Source organism: Ascaphus truei, chromosome 20, assembly GCF_040206685.1.
Source record: "Ascaphus truei isolate aAscTru1 chromosome 20, aAscTru1.hap1, whole genome shotgun sequence".
Lineage (NCBI taxonomy): Eukaryota > Metazoa > Chordata > Amphibia > Anura > Ascaphidae > Ascaphus > Ascaphus truei.
The window spans coordinates 15,782,975-15,807,100 of record NC_134502.1 but is presented as its reverse complement, the minus strand read 5'-3'; the positions used below and the strand labels follow the sequence as shown (position 1 = coordinate 15,807,100).

The window sequence follows — 24,126 nt, the reverse complement described above, 5'->3', positions numbered from 1 at the left end:
ATGTTAGGATTCAGACTAGAACTTGAAATGTAATATCTAAGCCAATCTCCAACATCTGTTATGCATTAAACCTCCATTGCAACTCATCTCTTTTGGCTTACATATGAATTCTAAACCTCAAAACAAATTCTCATTCAATTGTCTTGATATAAGTTCTCATTCAAACATTTTAATATAATAAACGGATTTCTAACAGCTTTTTACATTTCGCAGAGATAGTCCCTTCCCCGTAGAGTTTACAATCTATATTTTTGGTGCCTGAGGTAAAGGGGGATTATGTGACCCAGCCAAGGTCACAAGGAGAAGACACCAGAATTTGAACCACGCTCCCCGGCTTTAAACTCAGTGTTATTGTTCTCAGAGTCAGCACTTTTACTCACAGAGTCTCTTCTCCTTTACTCACTGAGCTGCTCCTCCTTAACTCACTGAGCCGCTCCTCCTTTACTCACTGAGCCATTCCTCCTTAATTCACTGAGCCACTTCTCCTTTACTTACTGAGTCTCTTCTCCTTTACTCACTGAGCCGCTCCTCCTTTACTCACTGAGCCGCTCCTCCTTTACTCACTGAGCCGCTCCTCCTTTACTCACTGAGCTGCTCCTCCTTTACTCACTGAACCGCTCCCCCTTTACTCACTGAGTCTCTTCTCCTTTACTCACTGAGCCACTCCTCCTTTACTCACGAAGCCACTCATCCTTCACTCACTGAACCGCTCCCCCTTTACTCACCGAGTCTCTTCTACTTTACTCACTGAGCCTCTACTCCTTTACTTACTTAGCCGCTCATCCTTTACTTACTGAGCCGCTCCTCCTTTACTCACTGAGCCACGCCTTCTTCACTCACTGAGCCACTCCTACTTTACTCACTGAGCCTCTTCTCCTTTACTCACTGAGCCTCTTCTCCTTTACTCACTAAGCTGCTCCTCCTTTACTCACTGAGCCGCTCCACCTTTACTCACTGAGATATGCCTCCTTTACTCACTGAGCCTCTTCTCCTTTATTCACTGAGTCATTTTTCCTTTACTCACTGAGCCGCTCCACCTTTACTCACTGAACTGCTCTCCCTTTACTCGCCGAGTCTCTTCTCCTTTACTCACTGTGCCTCTTCTCCTTTACTCACAGATCCGGTCCTCTTTTACTCACTGAGCCGCTCCCCCTTTACTCACTGAGTTGCTCCTCCTTTACTCACTGAGCCACTCCCCCTTTACTCACTGAGCCTTTCCTCCTTTACTCACTGAGCCGCTCCTCCTTTACTCACTGAGCCGCTTCTCCTTTACTCACTGAGCCGCTCCTCCTTTACTCACTGAGCCGCTCCTCCTTTACTCACTGAGCCACTCCTCCTTTACACACTGAGCCATTCTCCTTTACTCACTGAGCCACTCCTCTTTTACTCACTGAGCCTCTTCTCCTTTAATCACTGAGCGACTCCTCCTTTACTCACTGAGCCGCTCCACCTTTACTCACTGAGCCGCACCTCCTTTACTCACTGAGCCACTCCTCCTTTGCACACTGAGCTTCTTCTCCTTTACTCACTGAGCCACTCCTCTTTTACTCACTGAGCCTCTTCTACTTTACTCACTGAGCCGCTCCTCCTTTACTCACTGAGCCGCTCCACCATTTCTCACTGACATGCGCCTCCTTTACACACTGAGCAGCTCTCCCTTTACTCATGGAGCCGCTCCTCCTTTACTCACTGAGCCGCTCCCCCTTTACTCACTGAGCCGGTCCTCCTTTAGTCACTGAGCCGCTCCTACTTTACTCACTGAGTCTCTTCACTTTTACTCATTGAGCCGCTCCTCCTTTACTCACTGAGCAGCTCCACCTTTACTCACTGAGATGTGCCTCCTTTACTCATGGAGCAGCTCCTCCTTTACTCACTGAGCCTCTTCTCCTTCACTCACTGAGCCTCTCCTCCTTACTCAATGAGCCTCTTCTCCTTTACTCACTGAGCCACTCCCCCTTTACTCACTGAGCCGGTCCTCCTTTACTCACTGAGCCGCTCCTCCTTTACTCACTGAGTCTCTTCACTTTTACTCACTGAGCCGGTCCTCCTTTACTCACTGAGCCATTCCTTGTTTATTCACTGAGCCACTACTCCTTCACTCACTGAGCCTCTCCTCCTTACTCAATGAGCCTCTTCTCCTTCACTCACTGAGCCTCTCCTCCTTACTCAATGAGCCTCTTCTCCTTTACTCACTGAGCCACTCCCCCTTTACTCACTGAGCCGGTCCTCCATTACTCACTGAGCCGCTCCTCCTTTACTCACTGAGTCTCTTCACTTTTACTCACTGAGCCGGTCCTCCTTTACTCACTGAGCCGCTCCTCCTTTGCTCACTGAGCAGCACCTCCTTTACTCATTGAGCCATTCCTCCTTTACTCACTGAGCCTCTTCTCCTTTACTCACTGAGCCTCTTCTCCTTTACTCATTGAGCCTCTTCTCCTTTACTCACTAAACCGCTCCTCCTTTACTCACTGAGCCGCTCCTCCTTTACTCACTGAGCCGTTCCTTGTTTATTCACTGAGCCACTACTCCTTCACTCACTGAGCCTCTCCTCCTTACTCAATGAGCTGCTCCCCCTTTACTCACTGAGCCTCTTCTCCTTTACTCACTTAGCCTCTTCTCCTTTACTCACTAAGTCGCTCCTCCTTTACTCACTGAGCCGTCCCTCTTTTACTCACTGAGATGTGCCTCCTTTAATCACTGAGCTGCTACTCCTTTACTCACTGAGACGCTCCTCCTTTACTCACTGAGCCGCTCCTCCTTTACTTACTCAGCCACTTCTCCTTTACTCACTGAGCCTCCTTTAAACACTGAGCAGCTCTACCTTTACTCATGGAGCCGCTCCTCCTTTACTCACTGAGCCACTCCCCCTTTACTCACTGAGCCGGTCCTCCTTTACTCACTGAGCCGCTCCTACTTTACTCACTGAGTCTCTTCACTTTTACTCACTGAGCCGCTCCTCCTTTACTCACTGAGCCGCACCTCCTTTACTCACTGAGCCACTCCTCCTTTACTCACTGAGCTTCTTCTCCTTTACTCATTGAGCCTCTTCTCCTTTACTCACTAAACCGCTCCTACTTTACTCACTGAGCTGCTCCTCCTTTACTCACTGAGCCGTTCCATGAATTTTCCTCGGGTCCATAACCCTTCCAATGGACCAAGTACTGTAGCCCGCCACGAGATCTACGGGAATCCAATATTTGGCTCACTTCAAATTCCTCCTGGCCATCCACCAAGAATGGTTTAGGAGGGGGAGGGTATAAAGAGAGAAGGTATTCTGGATGTACGGCTTGAGGATGGAGACATGGAACACTGGGGGTATTCTAAAGGTATCCGGAAGTTCCAGTTTGAACGTCACCGGGTTTACTTGTTTCAAATTTTTATAAGGTCCAATGAACTTGGGCTCAAGTTTGGAGAAGGTTGTTTTAAGCGGATATTTTTTTAAGCCAGCCAGACCTGATCTCCCACTTGGAACGGAGGTGGTGGTCGTCGACGTTTATCTGCTTGGGTTTTTTGCTGGAGATTGACCTGGATTTTCTTCCAGAGTAACTAGAGTTCTAAGATTTTGTCATCCACTGCAGGAACTCCGAAGAGAGGGGGCTGGAAAGAGGAAGGGCAGTGGGATGGTACCCGTAGCCACAGAAAAACTGTTATTCCAGTGTTGAATTGTGCTTCATGGAATTATGGAACAACTCGGTCCACAGGAGCAGATCAACCAAGTCGTCCTGTAACTCAGAAACAAAACAGTGGAGGCATTGTTATAAGGACTGATTGGTCCATTCCATGAGACCATTGAACTGAGGATGGTAGGAAGAAGAGAAATGTAAAGAGATACCCATTCTTTGGCAGAAGGCCTTCCAAAATCTAGAGACGAATTGGGATTCGCAATCTGAGACTATATCCGTTGGGACTCCATGGAGGTGGAATATCTCTTTAATAAAGATCTCTGATAGTTCAGATGCTGTGGGTAGCTTCCAGAGAGGAACAAAATGGGCTTGGCATGTGAAACAGTTGACCACTACAAGTATGATAGTCTTATCCCTGGAGGGAGGTAACTCCACAATAAAATCCATGGACAGGTGGGTCCATGGGTGGGTGGAGAGGGATAAGGGTTGGTGCAATCCACAGGGTAACGTCCTTGGCACCTTCACCTGAGCGCAAATAACACAGGCTGCCACAAACTCCTCTACAGTTTTGTGGAGCTGTGGCCACCAAAATATTAGTTCGAGGAAATCGCAAGTCTTCCTAACCACCGGGTGACCAGCCATCTTGGAGTTATGACCCCATTGCAACACCTCAATTCAGAATTGGGGAGGAACTAATAATTTAGAAGAACGTGTGGACGTTGATCTAGGATCCTCTGCCTGAGCCTGTAAAATCTGTTGCAGAACTGATGAAGATACGGCAGAGATGATCTGTGCAGATGGAATGATAGGTCCCTGCTCTATCTCCTCGGAGCCCAGGAGAGAATTGTTGAGATAGAGCATCTGTTTTAGTGTTCTTGGATCCTAGACGATAAGAGATCACAAAGTTGACCCGAGTGAAGAAGAGAGCCAACCTCGCCTGACGCGTCCCGAGTCTCCTTACCCCTTCAATGTATTTGAGGTTCTTGTTGACAGTAAGGATTGAGATCGGAGAAGTTATCCCCTCAAGCAAATATCTCCATTCTTCAAGAGCCATTTTCATAGCCAGAAGTCCCCGAATTCCAACATCATAGTTCCTTTCCGCGATATAATTTTTTTTTTAGAAAAGAAGGCACAGGGGTGGAGTTTCCCATGAAAATTCTTCCTTTGAGAAAGAACGGCTCCGGCTGCCAGATCGGATGTGTCAACTTCAAGCACGAAGGGTTTTGTAGAATCTGGATGTATCAACACAGGTGCAGAAGAAAAGGCAGACTTGAGCTTCTCGAAAGCCAGAACAGCCTCAGCGGACCATATCTTAGGATTCGCCCCTTTCTTCATAAGAGCAGTGATGGGTGCAACCACCTTAGAAAAATTCCTTATGAATCGTCGGTAGTAGTTGGCGAATCCAAGAAATCGTTGTATCGGTTTGAGACTTAACGGTAAGGGCAGTACTTTCACACGATCAATCTCGAACCCATGGGAAGAGATGAAGAATCCAAGGAAAGAAATCTTCTTCTGTTCGAATTGACACTTCTCGATCTTGCCATAGAGGGAATGGTCCCAATGTCTTTGGAGAACCAATCTAACCTGTGCCCGATGTTCGTTAAAGAACTGGAAAATATAAGGATATTGTCTAGATATACCACAAGAAATTGGTCTATAGATCCCGGAAAATCTTGTTGATTAAATTTTTAAATATGGCTGGTGCGTTGCATAAGCCAAATGGCATGACTAGGTATTCGTAGTGTATATCTATATACAGTATATCTATATAGAAAAACTATAATACCTGGTGCACTCAAGGAAATGGAAGAAATACTTAGCTTCCCATGGGGTGCATGCAGAAGTATAAAAAAAAGGGGGGTGCCCCTAAAAAAGGGCTATAGGTTAAGGAGAGTGAAAAAAGGGGATGCTAAAAGCAAGAAATCCTGGTCAAAGAGTAGCAATATGCAACAGGGAGCCAAGCACACCAAATGATTGGAAACTTCACAACGTGGCAAAAAATATAATTTAATGATTAAAGTGTCAGAGTTGCAAACAACGTTTCGGTGCAAATGCAACTTCATCAGGGATGGGTACGCAGAAGGGGCGAGGATCACCAACCGGTCCCAAAGAGCATATAGAAAGAAACAGATCTAAAGCACTCGCCTGTAAAAATTCTAAATATGAATTTATTCATACCATCTGGCAAAAAAACATGAAAAAATGGTCGACATTTCAGACTACTGTACAAACAGTCCTTTGTCAAGCTCCTGTGTATTTATAACATCAAAGAATAACAATATACACTATCCAGCAGCTCGATGAAAATAAAATCATAGGCAAGAACTGTGATGGGTGGGGGTAACCAGGCTAATAAAGGTTAAGCCCTCTGGTTACCCTTGAACCCGTAGGGTCCCTGGTACCTCTATAAGCCAGTGACCAGGGATAATATATGCTGGAAAATAAAATGACCCTGTATTTTCCTATTTCATGTTCCCTGTACCCCAGACTCATGAAACTTTGTGTGTGAGTTTTAGGTGGGATATTTGTGTAAGATGCAATTATTTTGTTTGCAGGAGTTCGGGAACCAGGGTTACCAGTAGTACCTTAATACTACCCAACGTGCAGGCATGATTTGCCGCTACGCAAGTAGAATTACATAGAGGCTGCCCTGTGTCCCCCAGACTCAGCCATATGTCTCCCCAAGGTCCTCCATGTATTAAAATATGTGTTTCAATGTTTTATACATTTATTATAAGGCTCTATGTAGCTTGCCCAGGCGACCAGTTATGGTGCCAGCAAGTCTACATAGAGTCCGTAATTCAAAGGGGAGAGGATGTCCAGAGGTGTGAAAGCACTTGGTGAGAGAGAAAAGGCAAATGGCCAGGTCCGGACTCCAAAGGACACCATTTTGTCAGTGCCAGACCTGGTGGAGCTGGCCCGGCAGGAGGTAATGAGTTAGCCACAGAGGATGCAGCCATATAGTCTAATCCTCTTGGCTAAACTCATATTTCCCGCTCACCCGGCGTTTGAGCCTCTGTGGCACACATACTCCCCTGACGTCAGCCGAGGGTTGAGCTCCCCATTCTTTTGGCTGGCGGGGAGGGATTCCCCTTCTCTGATTGGCTGCTCCTTCCCCGTCCGTTCTGGGGATAGTCGAGCAAAGTGTATGAAAGGTGCTGACCAGGAGAGAGAGGAGTGCAACCAATCGGGAGTCGATGAAGCTACGGCGAGCTTTTCAAAGTTGTTCTGTTTGACATAACAGAGTGACAGGCTTCGTTTTGAAGCCTGAAAATCTTGCCTCGCAGAGACTAAGTCCCGTCTTTTGCCGCCATGTTCTCAAAATCTAACTAGTGGTCATGGCCAGGTTTTCTGCCGGAATTGGTTCCAGGGTATTCAGGACTAGGTCCTGGTCAGGATTTTCTGCTGGATTTCGGTCGAGAATGTACAGAACAAGGTTCTGTTTGGGGTAAGCCCATGCAAACGGACACCCTACACCTAGGAAAGGTAGATATCATTCCACAGACCCCAGTAAATGTGTATATTTTTGCATTGTTTATTTATGTATGTTTCCGAGGTCTTTATCCAAATAAACCTTGTTTTATTTCACTACCTTGTTTTGCCTATTGACTGATCCCTTAAATAAAAATGTGTTAAAAGGCCTGGTCTTCCGTGACAAGAATCACTATACAGTATATCAAACCGACAAACCTTTAAAAAGACGTATGTGAATTATTCCCCAGTTATGCGGAGAAGAGAAGGAAGAAATGTATAAAGTAAAATCTATATAGAGAAAAAGCTCAATAAAACCCGGACCAGACTTTCAAGAATGGAGGATATTGTACCACCAGAAACATATAATAAAGAGCAGGGCTGGATAGGCCCGGTGCACGGTGTGTGAACGTCAGGCCTCTTACTGCCTCTGGAGTCAACATCTCCTCCTGCTACCACACGACGATGCAACATCACGTAATGATTTCACATGATGTGTGGAGCCTTTTGCCTGCCCTCGGCAGGCGGAGATGCCGGTGCTTGCAGAGGCTCCACACTCTCCCCCGGCCCAACTCCGATAATTACCGTTTAAACATTGTGTTAGTTAATTACCACTAAAACATCTAAACGGTGATTACGGACATTGGATCGGGGAGAGCCCGGGACCTCTGTAAGAGTCGTGCAAAAGGTGCAGTCACACAGATGGCACCGCCATCAAGCCGGCCCTTTGTTGAAACATGTTTAGTTTTTCAAAGTTAGTGTATAAAAAAATTCAAGCATACTAGAGGTATCACTTAGATCTGTTACACTTTGTTAATATTTTGCTTCTTTGTATTGTGTTGAAACACTAGAGGGAGCCTGGAACACAGCTTTAAATGGATACAATTGCACTATCTACTGTACAGTATATGCACCGGGTGCGTGATAGTTTTCCAATGAATCTACCGTGTCTGTCACTACTAGCTCACTTTAGATCCTTAACCAAGGGGTGCGCAAACTGGGGTGCGTGAGATTCTCCAAGGGGGCGCGGTGGTTGCAGAGGCCCCTTGATGTTCTCGCAGCCCCCCCGAAGCCTCTGTAACTTCTCCAACCTTATCTTCGGCGATGCATTGCCCTATGGCGTCATTTGAAGCCGGAGCCGAGCAGTAGAGGGGGGGGGGTGGTTGAGCAGGGGTGAGACCAGGCAGGGGGGCGCAGGGGGAAACCTTTGCGCACCCAAGCCTTAACATATTATATATATATATATACTGTATGTATATATATATATATATATATATATATATATAGATGTAGAGGTATCAGTACCGTGTTAGCCGAGCTTCAATAATCAAATATTGACCAGCACAGATAACATTCCAATAGACACTGTTTATAGTATAGCTTTTGCATACTTCATTCATTGTAACATCGCCGGAAGAAGAGATCAGTGTATCTCGAAAGCTCGCACAAATAAAAGCATTTCGTTAGCCACAGAACGGTATCATCTATTTATTTTTTGATTATATATATATATATATATATATATATATATATATATATATATATATATAGTGCAGAATAAATGAGTTCTTCAGTATTAGGTGATACCTTTGGTTTATTGTAACAATTTTTTTTATTGGTCACAGTCATAGATAATTTTACATACAGTAGTGTTGTGGGCCCAGAACATTTCTGCTCATTACTTTCAGAGAAGGACCAATAACAGTTTTCCATTTTCAGTAGGAATAAGAGTAAGGGGAAGAGGAGGGGGGGGGAGGAGAAAAACATAGGAGGGGGGAAAGGGGGAGGGTTGTATGTGGACTTGCCCAGAGGTTTTCCCGTGTAGCTCTCCAATTGTTTCAGGGTGGCTGCTAGACCTAGGTGCTTTGCATTATTGGGGGTTTATCTCTCGATCCAGGGGTCCCATGTGTTCCAGAACTGGGCCATTTTCTTTTGGAGCATGGCCGTAAGCTTCTCCATAGTCATGACCTCATTAACCCTTCTCACTACTGTGGTTCTCGAGGGGGCCTTAATCTGTTTCCAGGCTGCCGCTATACAGCATCTGGCCGCTGTCAGCATGACCCAGATCAGCCGGGACATTGGTGGGGGGAGGTCATCAATGGGTTTGCTCAGCACCATGGTCAGAGGGTCCAGGGGGAGGGGGATTCCAGTGATCTCGTAGATAAGTGTCTGGATCTTTGTCCAGAACTTCTGGATCTCTGGACATGACCACCAAATGTGGGCCATGTCTCCATTTTGACCACATCCCCTCCAGCAAAGGTCCGGTGTGATGGGGTAGACCTGGCTCAGCCTAGCCGGGGTCAGGTACCACTGGAATATAATTTTATAGATGTTTTCTTTTATTGTCGTACAAATTGAGGTTTTAGGGGCTTGCTCCCAAATATCCTCCCAGTCTTCCAGGTCTATTGGGAGACCTAGTTCGTCCGACCATTCTTGCATATAGCGGTGTTTCGGGGGGTCTGATGTCGGTTCTGTGCTTTTGTATATCTGTGATATCAGGCCTCTCTGGTATATGTCTTTGAGACATAGGGTTTCAAACCTGGTCAGCGGGGGGAATTTGGAGGTTTGAGACAGTGAGTGTAGGAAGTGCCTAAGTTGTAGGTACTTAAATAGATGAAGGTCTTGGGTCTGGAATTTGTTTTTTAATGCCTGAAAAGTTAGGATCTCTCCCTTCTGCAGTAGATCGGCAACCATCCTAATATTGTAACCCTGGAATTGGTCAAATTTACTTGTGGAACACCCTGGCGGGAAGTTGGGGTTCCCAAAGAGTGGGGTGAGCTGGGAGGGAGAAGCTAGCAGACCATACTTCCCTTTGCTTTTTAGCCATGCATCCCACGTGCATCTCATTGCTCCGAGGCCGAACCTCTGTGGCCCACTCCCTCTCCCTCCTGTGGTCCAGAGTGCCACTTGAATGGAGTGAGGCTGTGCGTAATGTGACTCTATTGCAAGCCAACAGGCCGAGGCTGGGTCGCAATTCCAAACTAAAGCCTGCTTCAATTGTGCTGCGAGGTAATATCTGACTAGGTAGGGGACCCCCATGCCTCCTCTTGCTCTTGAGGAGAGCATTACTGACCTTGGGACCCTAGGACTCTTATTGTTCCAAATGAATTGGAGTATTAGTGACTGGATGTTCTTTAGAGCCAGGTGTGGCACTACGATGGGGAGGGTTTGGAAGTAATATAGTAACCGTGGGAGGACGTTCATTTTTACGGAAACTATTCTTCCGAACCAGGAAATTTGTTTTGTTTTTTCACGTTTCCAAGTCTTTTTTAATCTGGTCAAATAGGGGGGGGGGTTAATTGTGTTGATAAAGGGAGTTATATGAGTTTGAAATTTTGACCCCCAGATATTTTATATAGGTGGAGCTCCACTTGTATTTGTAGTGGGCTTGGATAAGTTTCCACGTCTGGGGTGGGAGGGAGATATTTAGGGCTTCCGATTTGTCTATTTTGACCTTATAGTCAGGGACCTGCCCAAATTGAGTCAGATGCCGTTGAAGGTTAGGAAGGGAGGAAAGGGGGTCATCGAGGGACAGAATAATATCGTCAGCGAATAGGGAATTTTGTACTCTCGGTCCGCAATTTGGATCCCCTTGATACTTTTTTCGGCTCTAATTTTGGCCGCTAGAGGTTCAATGGTTAGGGCAAATAACAAGGGGGAAAGCGGGCAGTCCTTTCTGGTCCCGTTCCTGATTTTTATTAGATCCGAGAAGCCGCCTGATAGTTTTACATACGCTGTTGGATTTTGGTAGAGGGCTCTCACTCCCTCTAGGAAAGGGCCACTGAAGCCGAACCTTAGCATTGTTTGGTCTAAAAAAGACCATTTGATTCTGTCGAACGCTTTTTCAGCATCCAGGCTCAGAATCATTGCTTTGGATCCGGTGAGATGCACGTGGGAGGGGGGGGTGGTTGCCTTGCCTTGCGGCTGCGTATTTGTTTTTTTTAATGCCTTCATTACATTTCCCTTCGCATCTCTTCGGCTGCCCTGGGAGGGGAGGGAGGGGATGGGGGGGAGGGTTTAAAGGCTGCGTTACCCTTTTTATTGATTGGGGAGGGGGGGTGGGAGGGGGAGAAGGGAGGGTGGAAAGAGGGGAAGGGGGAAGGGGGGGGAAGAGGGGGGAAAAGGGGGAGGTGGAAGTGGAGGGATCTATACTACAACATTTTATCATAGATGTAAACATTTTCATACATGACGTTGATAAGTTCTCTGTGCGTCCTGTCACGTGATATTTGTCCTGGGCTTTTCCTCCCTTTGGTGGGACGGTGGATAGTAGGTGGAGAGGGTGGGGGCTGGGGGGTGGGGGAGGGCGGGGTGATGTGTGGGGGAGGGGGGGAGGCTAATGGTTTGCTTGCAATTTCAGGGGTATATAGTTCTTCTTTTGGATTGTATGGGAGCTGGCGTGGCGATGGGGACCCAGGTCTTGGTCTCTCTGGGAGGGGGGGATGGTGGGGCACAGGGGATCAGAGAGAGGGGAGGGTGGGGCTGGGGGACATTAGCGGTGGCGGAGGGGTGGGGGAGGGTAGGTCCGGCGCCAGTAAATGGAAGCCTGGGTCCGCGCGTGCCCGTAATGGTGACACGCGCAACCCGGAAGTGCGGGAGCAGCCGTGGGGGAGACCGCGAGGACTTAGGCACGCCACCGAGGAGCCCGAGCAGCAGGGAGAAAAGGTAAGGAGGCGCTGGAAGCGGGGGTACCCGCAGCGCGGATCCTTACAAATACGGGACAAAAGACCCTGCAGCATGACTAAGACATCACAATTGGCGGAGTTAAAATGCAGGCAGACCTAAAGGCAGTGAGTAGTGGAAACAATGGTATACAAACCCAGGTATACTAAATATGCACAAGGAGACATGGTAAACAGTCAACTCCACCCTTTAGCATAGTGGAACATATTTCACAGATGTAGGATCGCATCTCAGCAGTGTTTCCCACTGTGTGACGACAACATGCAACAAGCCCAAAAGTCACAGCAGATCTCCTATAATCGAACTGCCAGACTTGGGGTATTCCATCCGTGAGATAAGGTATTAGTGTTGGTACCTACAGTAGAATGTAAATTTTTAGCTACAGTAATTGACGGGGACCATACAAAGTCATAGAAACAGTAGGAGGGGTTAATTATAGAGTTATCCAGCCCTGGAAGAGGAAACCGGAACAGTTATACCATGCAAACCTCTTTAAACCCTGGAAAGAGAGGGAAGCATTGGTTACAGAGACTCAGATTGTTGTTCCCTCTAGGGCACCCTCAGTTCCGGATGTAGAAATTGCAGACATGTTGTCTGCTCCACAAGAGGTAAATGAATTACTCTATGCAGAGCTTTCTCCCCAGAACCCGGAAGAACCTTGGTCATTGAGCATAGCTACAAGCCTGGGAAGGTTATTCATGTTAAGCCCTATCAGTTACCAGAGAATAGACAACAGACAGTTATAGAGGAGGTACAGAAAATGATGGACATGGGCATAATCGAAGAATCTTACAGTAACTGGTCTAGTCCTATCATGCTAGTTCCTCAATTGGATGTCTCTATTAGTTTCTGTAATGATTTTAGGAAACTGAATGCGGTGTCCAAATTCGATACCTTCCCAAGCCCCATGTTTACGAGCTGATAGACAGGCTATGGGATGCCGATATTTAACCACCCTCGACCTAACTACGGGGTATTGGCAGGTACCACTAGCGCAGGACACTAAAGAGAAAACTGCTTTTTTGTCACCAGACAGCCTGTGCCAATATAAGGTCCTGCCCTTGGGCCTATATGGGGTTTTAGTAACCTTTCAAAGGTTGATGGACTGGTGTTAAAACCCCACACGGAACATGCCTCAAATTATTTGCATGATGTGATCATTCACATTAATGACTGGGACTCTGTAAAAAAAACTTTCCCTAGTCTGTTCAATAATTAGTTTCGTATGCAACCAGGAAGCGGCAAGTAGTTTATTGTCCAGCCCGTTAATACCTATTAAAAGGCTTAGGATAAACACTTCTGCCACAAGATTCACATGAAAGGAAACTAAATAATTTTAAACAGAAATATATAAACAAGCCTTCCACTATAATCACCTACCTCCTAGGCTCCTGTCTCTTCCCTGGCTGAGACCAGAATGAGCCTCTGTGTGCTCTCAGAAGCCTGACTATATAGCTACGAGATTGGCTCCAGGTCTTAGCCCTCTGCCTTAATTAACTGCCTGTATTTTGAGTAGGGGAGTTTCACCTTTGTTTCTACTGCTGTTTTTTTGAAGTGATGGGTCTGTAAATCCCATCACATACTCGAACATTAAGCGGGCATACGTAGTCCTAGACTCCGTTGAGGAGGCAGGTCTGATGCCAAACCCCACTAAATGTGCCATAGGGTTGGTAAAACCTCAGGTCGCAAAGCTTAAGGTGATTAGGAAGTGGCAGAGGCCGCTAACTAAGAAACAAGTTAAAGCCTTCCTCAGCCTTTCCGGCTACTACTGTTGCTTCATACCAGGCTTTGCCACCATCTTGCCATCTCTGTCAGACCTAACAAAAGGGAATAGTTTGGTCATGGTGAGGTGGTTTGACCAGGCGGAGGACATCCAAAGGTTGAAGGATCCCTTCCTGATCACCCCAGATTTCCCTAAAGAATTTAAGGTGCAGTGTGATGCCTCCGATGTAGGGGTAGGAGCAGTCCTATCCAAAATAGTCAGAGCAGAGGAACACCCAATCATGTAAATTAGCAGAAAACTAAACCACCACTACAAGATGTATGGTTGGATTCAGTAATAATATATGCACTTGGATTGAAAACTGGTTGAAGGATAGACAACAGTGGGTTGTCATAAATTGAACTTTTTCAGGTTGGCTAAAGTCGTGAGTTAGAAAAAAAGAAGAACCGGCGCCACAGTGAATAATGAAAACCAAACCAATAGAATGTAATGTCCAAATGGAGTCCTATTAAAGTTGGTAATCAAGGATGCTCACGTCAACGATGTGATATGAAAAAAAAGAAGAAAAACAAATTATGGTGCAGTAACTCAAATTAGGAGGTGAACAGGTGGGCTAAACACACAAGACAGACAGGACATACAAACCAAGACAAACACACATGAAACGTAACACTAGCACAGGCCTATTAATAAAGAAATGCTGATTTAATAAGGTGGAGGGTGAATGAGACACGCATCCGGAGGGGCAAAATTACAACCCTACTCACAAGATGCCAGATAAAACAAGCAGCGAACTGGGGACATGCAGCTGGGCTTCCAAGATGGCGACCGGGATCCTCTCACTGGCGTCCTCACGTGACAGGGGTGAAAGGCTGAATCCCTCAGGTGATACAACTTCCGAACGGATGTGACGTCACGTCCGCTGGAGATCCACACCGGACGTTCTTAGAGCACTAGTCCTCCACTGGTGAGCCGCAATGTCCTCAAAAGTCAACCGCTTGACTTGACTAAAAATCGCCAGTTACACACTTCTCCAAACCTGGAACAGCACTAAAAACACTGGAAACTTCCCGACGCGTTTCGTACGCATGCGCGTACTTCTTCAAGGGATGTGCCAACCCCTTGGACTCTATGGTATATATACCATCAGTCCTGAGCTCTGATTTGTTAATTAATGGTTGTATTAAATTAACCCCATATTGGGCATACTCGAGGCGGCACTGGGGGATAGGCATATGCTAAACAAATACACAAAAAACACAAAAAACTTAGACAACATTAAACATAATGACATTAATACATAAGAACATTAAAACATTAAAACATTAAAAAGCATTAAGAAAATAAATATTAAGAGGCAGACAATTGAATGATTCACAAAAAAGCCTTAAGTTCAAAGTCTATGTTTAACCCTTTAGGGGACATAGTTTTCAGTTCATATATCCAGTAAGCTTCACGCATACTGGCCTGCTGGAGTCTATTTCCCCCTCTTGGGTTAACATCAACTATCTCGATAGCCTGACAGCAAAGACCATTAGGGTTTTTGTCATGACAAACGAGAAAGTGATGTGAAACACTGTGTGTCACCAAGCCCCTTTTAATATTGTAAATGTGCTCGTAGATACGTCTTTGGAACGTCCTCCCTGTTCTGCCTACATATTGCAAGCCACAGGGGCATTGCAATAGGTATATAACATATATTGAATGACAGTTAATAAATTTTTGTATGGAGTAGCTCTTATTAGTGACGTTAGATTTAAACTGTCTAGCACTCTTACTATAGAGGCATGCTGTACACTTAGCACAGGTATAAAAGCCTTTCAAGCTCCCTCCTTGTCCCTGCTTATGTTGTTTCACTGGACAGCTGGGGGCTAGCTTTGACTTAAGGTTATTGGCCTTTGAAAATATGATGTTAGGTCTTTTGGGGAGAATGTCCACTAACACCTCATCTTGTAACAAGATTGGCCAATATTTGTTAATAATTTGTTTTATTTTTGGCGCCATCTCATTATACTGCGTAATGAACGCTACCTGCTTATTACTCCTTTCTTGCGTATCCTTTTTTTTTATATTGGAGTAAAGTGTCTCTATGTATCCCATTGACTTGATTAAAAGCTTCATTAAAGTCAGACTCTGACTATTTTCTATTAATAAATTTTTGTTTTAGATCTTCAGATTGGATTATAAAGTTCTCTACTTCGGAACAATTACGTTTAAGGCGTACCAGTTGGCCTTTAGGAATGTTTCGCAACCACTGGGGGTTATGCTGACTATCTGCGCGTACATAATTGTTAGCCTGCACAGGTTTAAAAAAGGTCTTAGTGTGCATTATTAACAAATATTGGCCAATCTTGTTACAAGATGAGGTGTTAGTGGACATTCTCCCCAAAAGACCTAACATCATATTTTCAAAGGCCAATAACCTTAAGTCAAAGCTAGCCCCCAGCTGTCCAGTGAAACAACATAAGCAGGGACAAGGAGGGAGCTTGAAAGGCTTTTATACCTGTGCTAAGTGTACAGCATGCCTCTATAGTAAGAGTGCTAGACAGTTTAAATCTAACGTCACTAATAAGAGCTACTCCATACAAAAATTTATTAACTGTCATTCAATATATGTTATATACCTATTGCAATGCCCCTGTGGCTTGCAATATGTAGGCAGAACAGGGAGGACGTTCCAAAGACGTATCTACGAGCACATTTACAATATTAAAAGGGGCTTGGTGACACACAGTGTTTCACATCACTTTCTCGTTTGTCATGACAAAAACCCTAATGGTCTTTGCTGTCAGGCTATCGAGATAGTTGATGTTAACCCAAGAGGGGGAAATAGACTCCAGCAGGCCAGTATGCGTGAAGCTTACTGGATATATGAACTGAAAACTATGTCCCCTAAAGGGTTAAACATAGACTTTGAACTTAAGGCTTTTTTGTGAATCATTCAATTGTCTGCCTCTTAATATTTATTTTCTTAATGCTTTTTAATGTTTTAATGTTTTAATGTTCTTATGTATTAATGTCATTATGTTTAATGTTGTCTAAGTTTTTTGTGTTTTTTGTGTATTTGTTTAGCATATGCCTATCCCCCAGTGCCGCCTCGAGTATGCCCAATATGGGGTTAATTTAATACAACCATTAATTAACAAATCAGAGCTCAGGACTGATGGTATATATACCATAGAGTCCAAGGGGTTGGCACATCCCTTGAAGAAGTACGCGCATGCGTACGAAACGCGTCGGGAAGTTTCCAGTGTTTTTAGTGCTGTTCCAGGTTTGGAGAAGTGTGTAACTGGCGATTTTTAGTCAAGTCAAGCGGTTGACTTTTGAGGACATTGCGGCTCACCAGTGGAGGACTAGTGCTCTAAGAACGTCCGGTGTGGATCTCCAGCGGACGTGACGTCACATCCGTTCGGAAGTTGTATCACCTGAGGGATTCAGCCTTTCACCCCTGTCACGTGAGGACGCCAGTGAGAGGATCCCGGTCGCCATCTTGGAAGCCCAGCTGCATGTCCCCAGTTCGCTGCTTGTTTTATCTGGCATCTTGTGAGTAGGGTTGTAATTTTGCCCCTCCGGATGCGTGTCTCATTCACCCTCCACCTTATTAAATCAGCATTTCTTTATTAATAGGCCTGTGCTAGTGTTACGTTTCATGTGTGTTTGTCTTGGTTTGTATGTCCTGTCTGTCTTGTGTGTTTAGCCCACCTGTTCACCTCCTAATTTGAGTTACTGCACCATAATTTGTTTTTCTTCTTTTTTTTCATATCACATCGTTGACGTGAGCATCCTTGATTACCAACTTTAATAGGACTCCATTTGGACATTACATTCTATTGGTTTGGTTTTCATTATTCACTGTGGCGCCGGTTCTTCTTTTTTTCTAATTGTGCTTTGACTGACTGTACTGTCAGTGTTTACCTGGCTGCCAGTTTTTTAACATATAAGTGTTTTAATTTATATACTAGCGCTGTTTTACACCATTCTTTTTTCTGTTTAAAGTCGTGAGTGGAGTACCTCAGGGATTGGTACTGGGATCCCTGCTTTTTAACTTGTTTATTAATGACTTGAGTTTGGCGTTGAGATCAAAGTCTCATCTTTGCTGATGATACTAAATTGTGTAAGGTAGTAGAATCAGAGCAGGATGTAATTTTTCTGCAGAAGTACTTGGAGAAACTGGAAATGTGGGCAGGTAAATGGCAGATGAGGTTTAATACAGATAAATGTAAGGTTATACATTTGGGATGCAAGAATAAACAGGTGACTTACAAATTAAATCGGGATACATTGGGAGAATACTTGATGGAGAAGGATTTAGAAGTTCTTGTAGACAGCATGCTTAGCAATAGTTCCCAAAGTCATGCTGTAACTGTAAAGGCAAACAAGATCTTATCTTGCATTAAATGGGCAATGGATGGAAGGGAAGTAAACATAATTATGTCCCTTATAAAGCATTAGTAAGACCACACCTTGAATATGGAGTACAATTTTGGGCACCACTCCTTAAATAAGACATTATGGAACTAGAGAGAGTGCAGAGAAGAGCCACCAAATTAATAAAGGGGATGGACAATCTAACTTATGAGGAGAGGCTAGCTAAATTAGATTTATTTACATTAGAAAAGAGGTGTCTAAGAGGGGATATGATAACTATATACAAATATTTTTTGGGGAGAGTACAAGGAGCTTCCAAATGAACTATTCATCCCAAGGACAGTACAAAGGACTCGGGGGCATTCCTTTAAGTTGGAGGAAAGGAGATTTCACCAGCAACAAACGAAAGGGTTCTTTACAGTAGGGGCAGTTAAAATGTGGAATTCATTACCCTGTGATGGCAGATACAATAGATTTGTTCAAAAAAAGGTTGGACATATTTTTAGAAAGAAAGGTACAATGGGATATCCCAAATAAGTATACTGTACATGGGAAGGATGTTGATCCAGGGATTAATCTGATTGCTAATTCTAGGAGTCGGGAAGGAATTTAATTTTCCCCTTATGATATATCATTGGATGATAAGACACTGGGTTTTTTTGTTTTGCCTTCCTCTGGATCAATAAGTAAGTATAGATATAGGATAAAGTATCTGTTGTCTAAATTTATCATAGTTTGAACTTGATGGACGTACAGTACTGTATGTCTTTTTTCAACCTCATCCACTATGTAACAATATATGCCGTGGTTGAAAAAGAGGGCTTGGCAATCAAATGGGCTTTGGAGACTCAAAAACATTATTTGTTAGGGAGGAAGTTCACCCTAATAACGGACCATGCACCTCTGAAGTTCATGCGGCGAAATAGAGAAAAAAATGCTACTGGATTGCGCCTGTTTTTGAGTCTCCAGAGGTTCCACTTCACAATAGAACATAGGCCAGGCTCCAAGATTGGAAATGCCGACGGATTGTCCTGAGTGTACGCCTCCCTCTATACACCTGCTCACCCCACCCTTGAGCAAAGGGGGGGGGGGGATACTGTATGTGATGTACTCAGTGAGAAGGTGTTTGATGGGAGGTATATAGGGCCTAGCCCTTTCCTTGGTGTGTACCCTTTCCCCTCTCCTGAGCCCTAATTAATGGACTGCAGTATAAAAGGCAGTACAGACACCTGCCTGTGCTGCTGTTCTGCTTTGCTCTGGAAGCCCACATGCTGACAGGTACAGGTGCAGGGACCGGGGCAGGTGCATGTACCGGTAGAGGGTTCTGAGTGGGGAAAGAGTTTAGTTCTCCCACTTATAGTGAGTAACTAAGATGTATTATTTATAGCTCCAAAATGAAGTTAGGTCCTTTTTTGTTTTTATGCTTCCTTGTTTTTCCCCTTAAATAAACCACAATATCTATATTTAACTATAATAATATTGAATGCGTTATCTCCTTAACCATTGTTTTCTACAACCCTACTGTTAAATAACAGTGCCAGCGGTAAAATAATGCATAGGGTAAACCAGGATAATAATATCTGTTTCATCTGTAGATAGATAGATGATAGACAGATATCTGACATATAGATGTATCTCTATAGTATGTATATCTATCTATATCTACCAATGTATATCTATGTATAGCTATCTAGCTATGCAGATCTACTGTATATCTACCCATTTTTATGTCTATATAATCTGTCTTTAGCGTGGAAGACCCAGGATGTCCCAAGATTTCAACCACCATCTATAGGTGAGGTGTGTAGCTGTTATATTAGAGAGGGGGAAATAGGGGGTGGGCGGAGAGAGGGGGAAAGAGAGAGTTGGGGGAGAAAGGGGCAGGGAAGAACAAACGAAAGGGGGTGGTGGAAAAAAGGAGTGTTGTGGGAAAAGTAGATTGAGGGAGAGAGAACAGAGGGGTATAGAGATTGTGGGGGGAGAGAGGAAGAGATTTAGGAAGAGAGAGGGGGGAAAAGAGGGAGAGAGAAAGGAGGGGGAGTAAAATTAAGGGGGAGGAAGAGGACGATTGAGAGGGAGAGGTGAGATAAGAAGAGAGGGAGAGAGGGGGTGGAGAGTGGGTTGAGGTAGGCAGATAATGAGGGGGGGAGAGGAAGAGGGAGAGGCGTGAGACAGTGAGAAGAGGGGGAAGGAAGAGAGAGAGAGAGAGAGAGAGAGAGAGAGAGAGAGAGAGAAGCTCATTACAATAAATGTCTTTGTGGCATTTTTAAACCATTGCCCATATTTGAGGGGCCCTGAGAAATATCAGTCTGGGTGTTTAGGTGGAGGGAAGTCTGATCATGTAGCTCACTGTCTTTGAAAACTGATTCTTGTTTTCTTCTTTGTTTAGGTCTGCATATGTCATCATCAGCAGTTAATACAGCGTTTAGTGATGTGACAGGTGAGGAATGAGAGAGGATGATGAGAGGAGGAAAGAGGAGGAGAGAGATGAGAGAAAGAGAGAGCTCATTATATACAAGTCTCAGTTGCACTACTAAACTTGTGCCCATATTTGAGGGGCAATGATAAAATAACACATGGAGAAAGTAAAAGAAATTAAGGGACACAAATCAGAAGGAGGGGGTGACATAGGGACAGATCCTTGTGTCTTTGTGACATATGTCAGTCCCTGTGATTATGTGACATTTCTGCTCTTATGACTGCTTATCCCCATATTTTGCTGCAATAATATCACTGTCTTTGAAGTGGGTGAAACTGCTCTTCTCTTTGCAGGTCTGGATTTCTCATCATCGGCGGATAATAGAGCGTCTAGGGATGTGAAAAGTAAGGAACGAGAGGGGAGAGAGGAGAGAGAAGGAGGGGGACCGAGAGAGGGGGAGGGAGAGAGAGGGGGAGAGAGGGAGAGGGAAATAGGGGGACAGGGGAAGAGAGGGAGGGGAAGAGAGGGAGAGAGAGAGACAGAGAGGGGGGATGGGAGAGAGAGAGGGCGGAGGACTGGAGACAGAGGGTGATGAGAGAGAGGGGGAGAGGGGGAAGGAGGGGAAGATAGGGGGAAGGGAGGTGGGATTGGAGAGAGAGAAAGGCAGGGAAGAAAGAGAGAATAACAGAGGGAGAGCGAGTGAGAGAGAAAAATCAAGAGTGAAAGGAAGAGAGAGAGAGAGAGAAGTATGTAGATGAATATTTTCCTCCCTCCCCTCTCTGTTAACCCAGGCACTTTGTATATTTGGCTGCTCAGATATCTTGTGTCTCTGTGTATATATGCCCTCTCTCTCTCTCAGATACCCTGGGCAGTGGGAAGCAGAACGCACAGGGGCGGCTGATAGTAATCCTAGTGGTTCTGATGAGCCTCATGTTCGTGCTCTGGATAATCGTGACCACCCTTGTATTTACATACTGTGAGTATCAGAGAAAAACTCTGCAGAGGAGGTTGAGAGACACTGTAGGGGAGGGTGAGATACTCTGCAGGGGAGTGCAAGATTCTCTGCATGGTAGTGTGAGATACTCTGCAAGGGAGGGTGAGATTCTCTGCAAAGGAGGGTAAGATGCTTTGGGGGAGGGAGGCCCTGTCTGTGCCTCTTTTAAGTGAAGTAGGGTGAAGTAGGATTCTGCAGGATTACATATATAATCCTATATTCACCGTGCTCAGGAAATAAGGGAATCCTTCCATTTTTCATCATATCTTCTTGCTCAACCCCCATGAACATTTGCACAATTGTAGATCTGTTATGTAGATTCACACTATATAAAGATGCACAATTTGACCATCAACTGATGTTAACTAGATTGATGTCCCTGTATTATCTCAGCACGTACCAGATACACTGCGGCAGTGTCATGTTCATTAAACGAATATTAGGAGTTTTTCCTTTGTAGCTCTTAAATGTGTTAAACCCTTGTTATCTAATCTGAAACACTAAAATGATCATCATGTTTGAGTTAAAATTATGGTTCAAAGGCTGTGTTCAAAATGTCCTCCTGATGAAATGCATGGCCGAAGACAAGAACGCCACTGTCTGATTGCAGGATCTGCAGGTTTTGACACTTCAGGCTCTGAAACTCTGTTTTTCACCTTTTCAGATTCCAGTATCACTGGTGGCATGTCGGAGATAAAGCAGAGCGGTAAGTAACAGCCCCTGACACTCCCCGCAGGGCAAATATCTTATTTATTTTTTCTGAAATATTGTTTTTCAGGACGTAATACATTCAGAGTTACCTCTCGTTTTCAAGTATATCCTGGGCAAAGAGTTATAATGACAAAACATGGTTACGTTATATGAACAGGGTTGTACATTATATACAGTATAAAGACATTGCATTCACAGTTAAAGATAATATATGTTACAGGCGGACAGTATGTTACAGACCAGATTAAAATGTGAGACAGCTTTAGGCTGAGTCCCCAGTGGTCACAGCGGTGCCCGCTATGGCGTACGTGCCACACACCATAGCAAAGCCCCAGTGGCTTTGTGCATGTGGGCGCACAAAGCACTGTGACACATACGCTGGCAGGGAAGAAAATAATTTTGACCTCCCGTGCTGCGATGCGGTCACGTGGTCGTTGCACAGCAAATGACAGGCAGATTTGCCCTGTAATGGCCGTGCCCCGCGTCATGTTCCCGCTCCCCTGGGCTCCCTTAGAGCTCCCCTACAGATCACCGATTGCGCTGTAGTCACTGCACGTGCAGCCAGGCGCGCATGCAGCAGGGAGGACTGGGGCCATAGCCTTAGTCTTGAAAGAACTTAGACTGGTGGTGGCCGTGAGAGTCTCTGGTAGATTGTTCCAGTCGTGAGGTGCACGGTAAGAGAAAGAGGAGCGGCCGGATACTTTGTTAAACCTTGGGACCGTGAACAGTCTTTCAGAGTGAGATAAATGCCGTGTGTGGTAGGGGTGATGAGCTTGTTGAGATAGGCAGGTTGCTTGCCCAGAAAGTATTTGAAGGCCAGACAAGAAACATGTGCTATAACTTGGGCCTGGACTCAAGTGATAGACAATCTAGTTATTGTAGCATTTCTCAGTGATGTGTGTTGAAATTACATTGCAGGACATAGCGGCATATTGAGTTGTAGAGGCTGCCTATTTTGCCAATGTGAGTTTGGGGTGCTGTCCCATAATCTATAATTGGCATTAGCATCTGCTGTGGGATGCATTTTCTGACCAATAGGTTTAGGGAGGATTTGTCCCTATAAAATACACCTAGTTTGGCATAGGTTTTGGTTGTCAGATTGTCAATATGCAACCCAAATGTTAAATTGGAGTCAAGTCATATGCCCAGATATTTAAAACTAGTGACAGGGGCTAGGATGGTCTTTGAGTTGGTTTGCTCTTTAGCTCTGTTGTTGGCAGCTTAAAAAATATAGCCTTAGTCCCAAATATCACAGTTATGTTTTTGTCAGTGTTAAAAAAACCAGTTTGTTTTGGGAAATGCAACATTCAAGTCTTGAAAAATCTGATTGAAGTACGTATCCAGAGAGGCTAGGGCTGTGTATATAAGACTAGCTGAGAGACCCGGCGCTGCCCGGGACCAAAACTTCCCGTTCTTTCCTCTTGACACTCCCCCCACCCCCGTTCCCCTCGTCTCTCTCCGCCTCCCCCCACCCATGCGCAGCTCTGGGTCTTCTCCCCCTCTCTGCGCAAGGTCCGGTCCTCCCCCCGCCCCTGCGCTGCTCCGGTCCTCCCCCCCCGCGCAGCACACAGTGCCACACACACCGTGAGACACACAGTGCCACACACACAAACCCAGTGAGAGACACACACACACAGTGTCAGACACATACACACACACAGTGTCAGGCACATACACACATACAGTGTCAGACACATACACACATACAGTGTCAGACATATACACACATACAGTGTCACACACACACACACACACACACACACACACACACACACACACACACACACACACACACACACACACACACACACACACACACACACACACAGTCACACACACACAGTCACACACACACAGTCACACACACACACATTGTCACACACACACACACAGTGTCACACACACACACACACAGTGTCACACACACACACACACACACACACACACACACACACACACACACACACACACACACACACACACACACACACACACACACACACGGTCACACACACACACACACACGGTCCAATGTCACACACATGCTCACACACACACACACACACACAAATATCCTTGGGTACCCACAACAACTGCAGTGAGGACCCGCCCATTCCCCTCACCGGCGGACACC

General features: G+C 45.2%; 1 protein-coding gene across 5 annotated transcripts in view; it reads left to right on the top strand.

The window, feature by feature from the left end:
- LOC142470694 (C-type lectin domain family 4 member G-like) overlaps positions 1-24,126 on the top strand; it is a 60,007-nt gene that overhangs the window by 9,412 nt on the left and 26,469 nt on the right. For 4 of the 5 annotated variants that reach the window (XM_075577324.1, XM_075577322.1, XM_075577325.1 and 1 more), the window contains exons 4-8: positions 19,619-19,663; positions 20,258-20,308; positions 20,641-20,691; positions 21,147-21,263; positions 21,946-21,987. In XM_075577324.1, coding sequence (XP_075433439.1) covers positions 19,619-19,663; positions 20,258-20,308; positions 20,641-20,691; positions 21,147-21,263; positions 21,946-21,987 — 306 coding nt within the window. The remainder of the gene's footprint in view (positions 1-19,618; positions 19,664-20,257; positions 20,309-20,640; positions 20,692-21,146; positions 21,264-21,945; positions 21,988-24,126) is intronic. The other variant, XM_075577323.1, reaches the window with a different exon arrangement.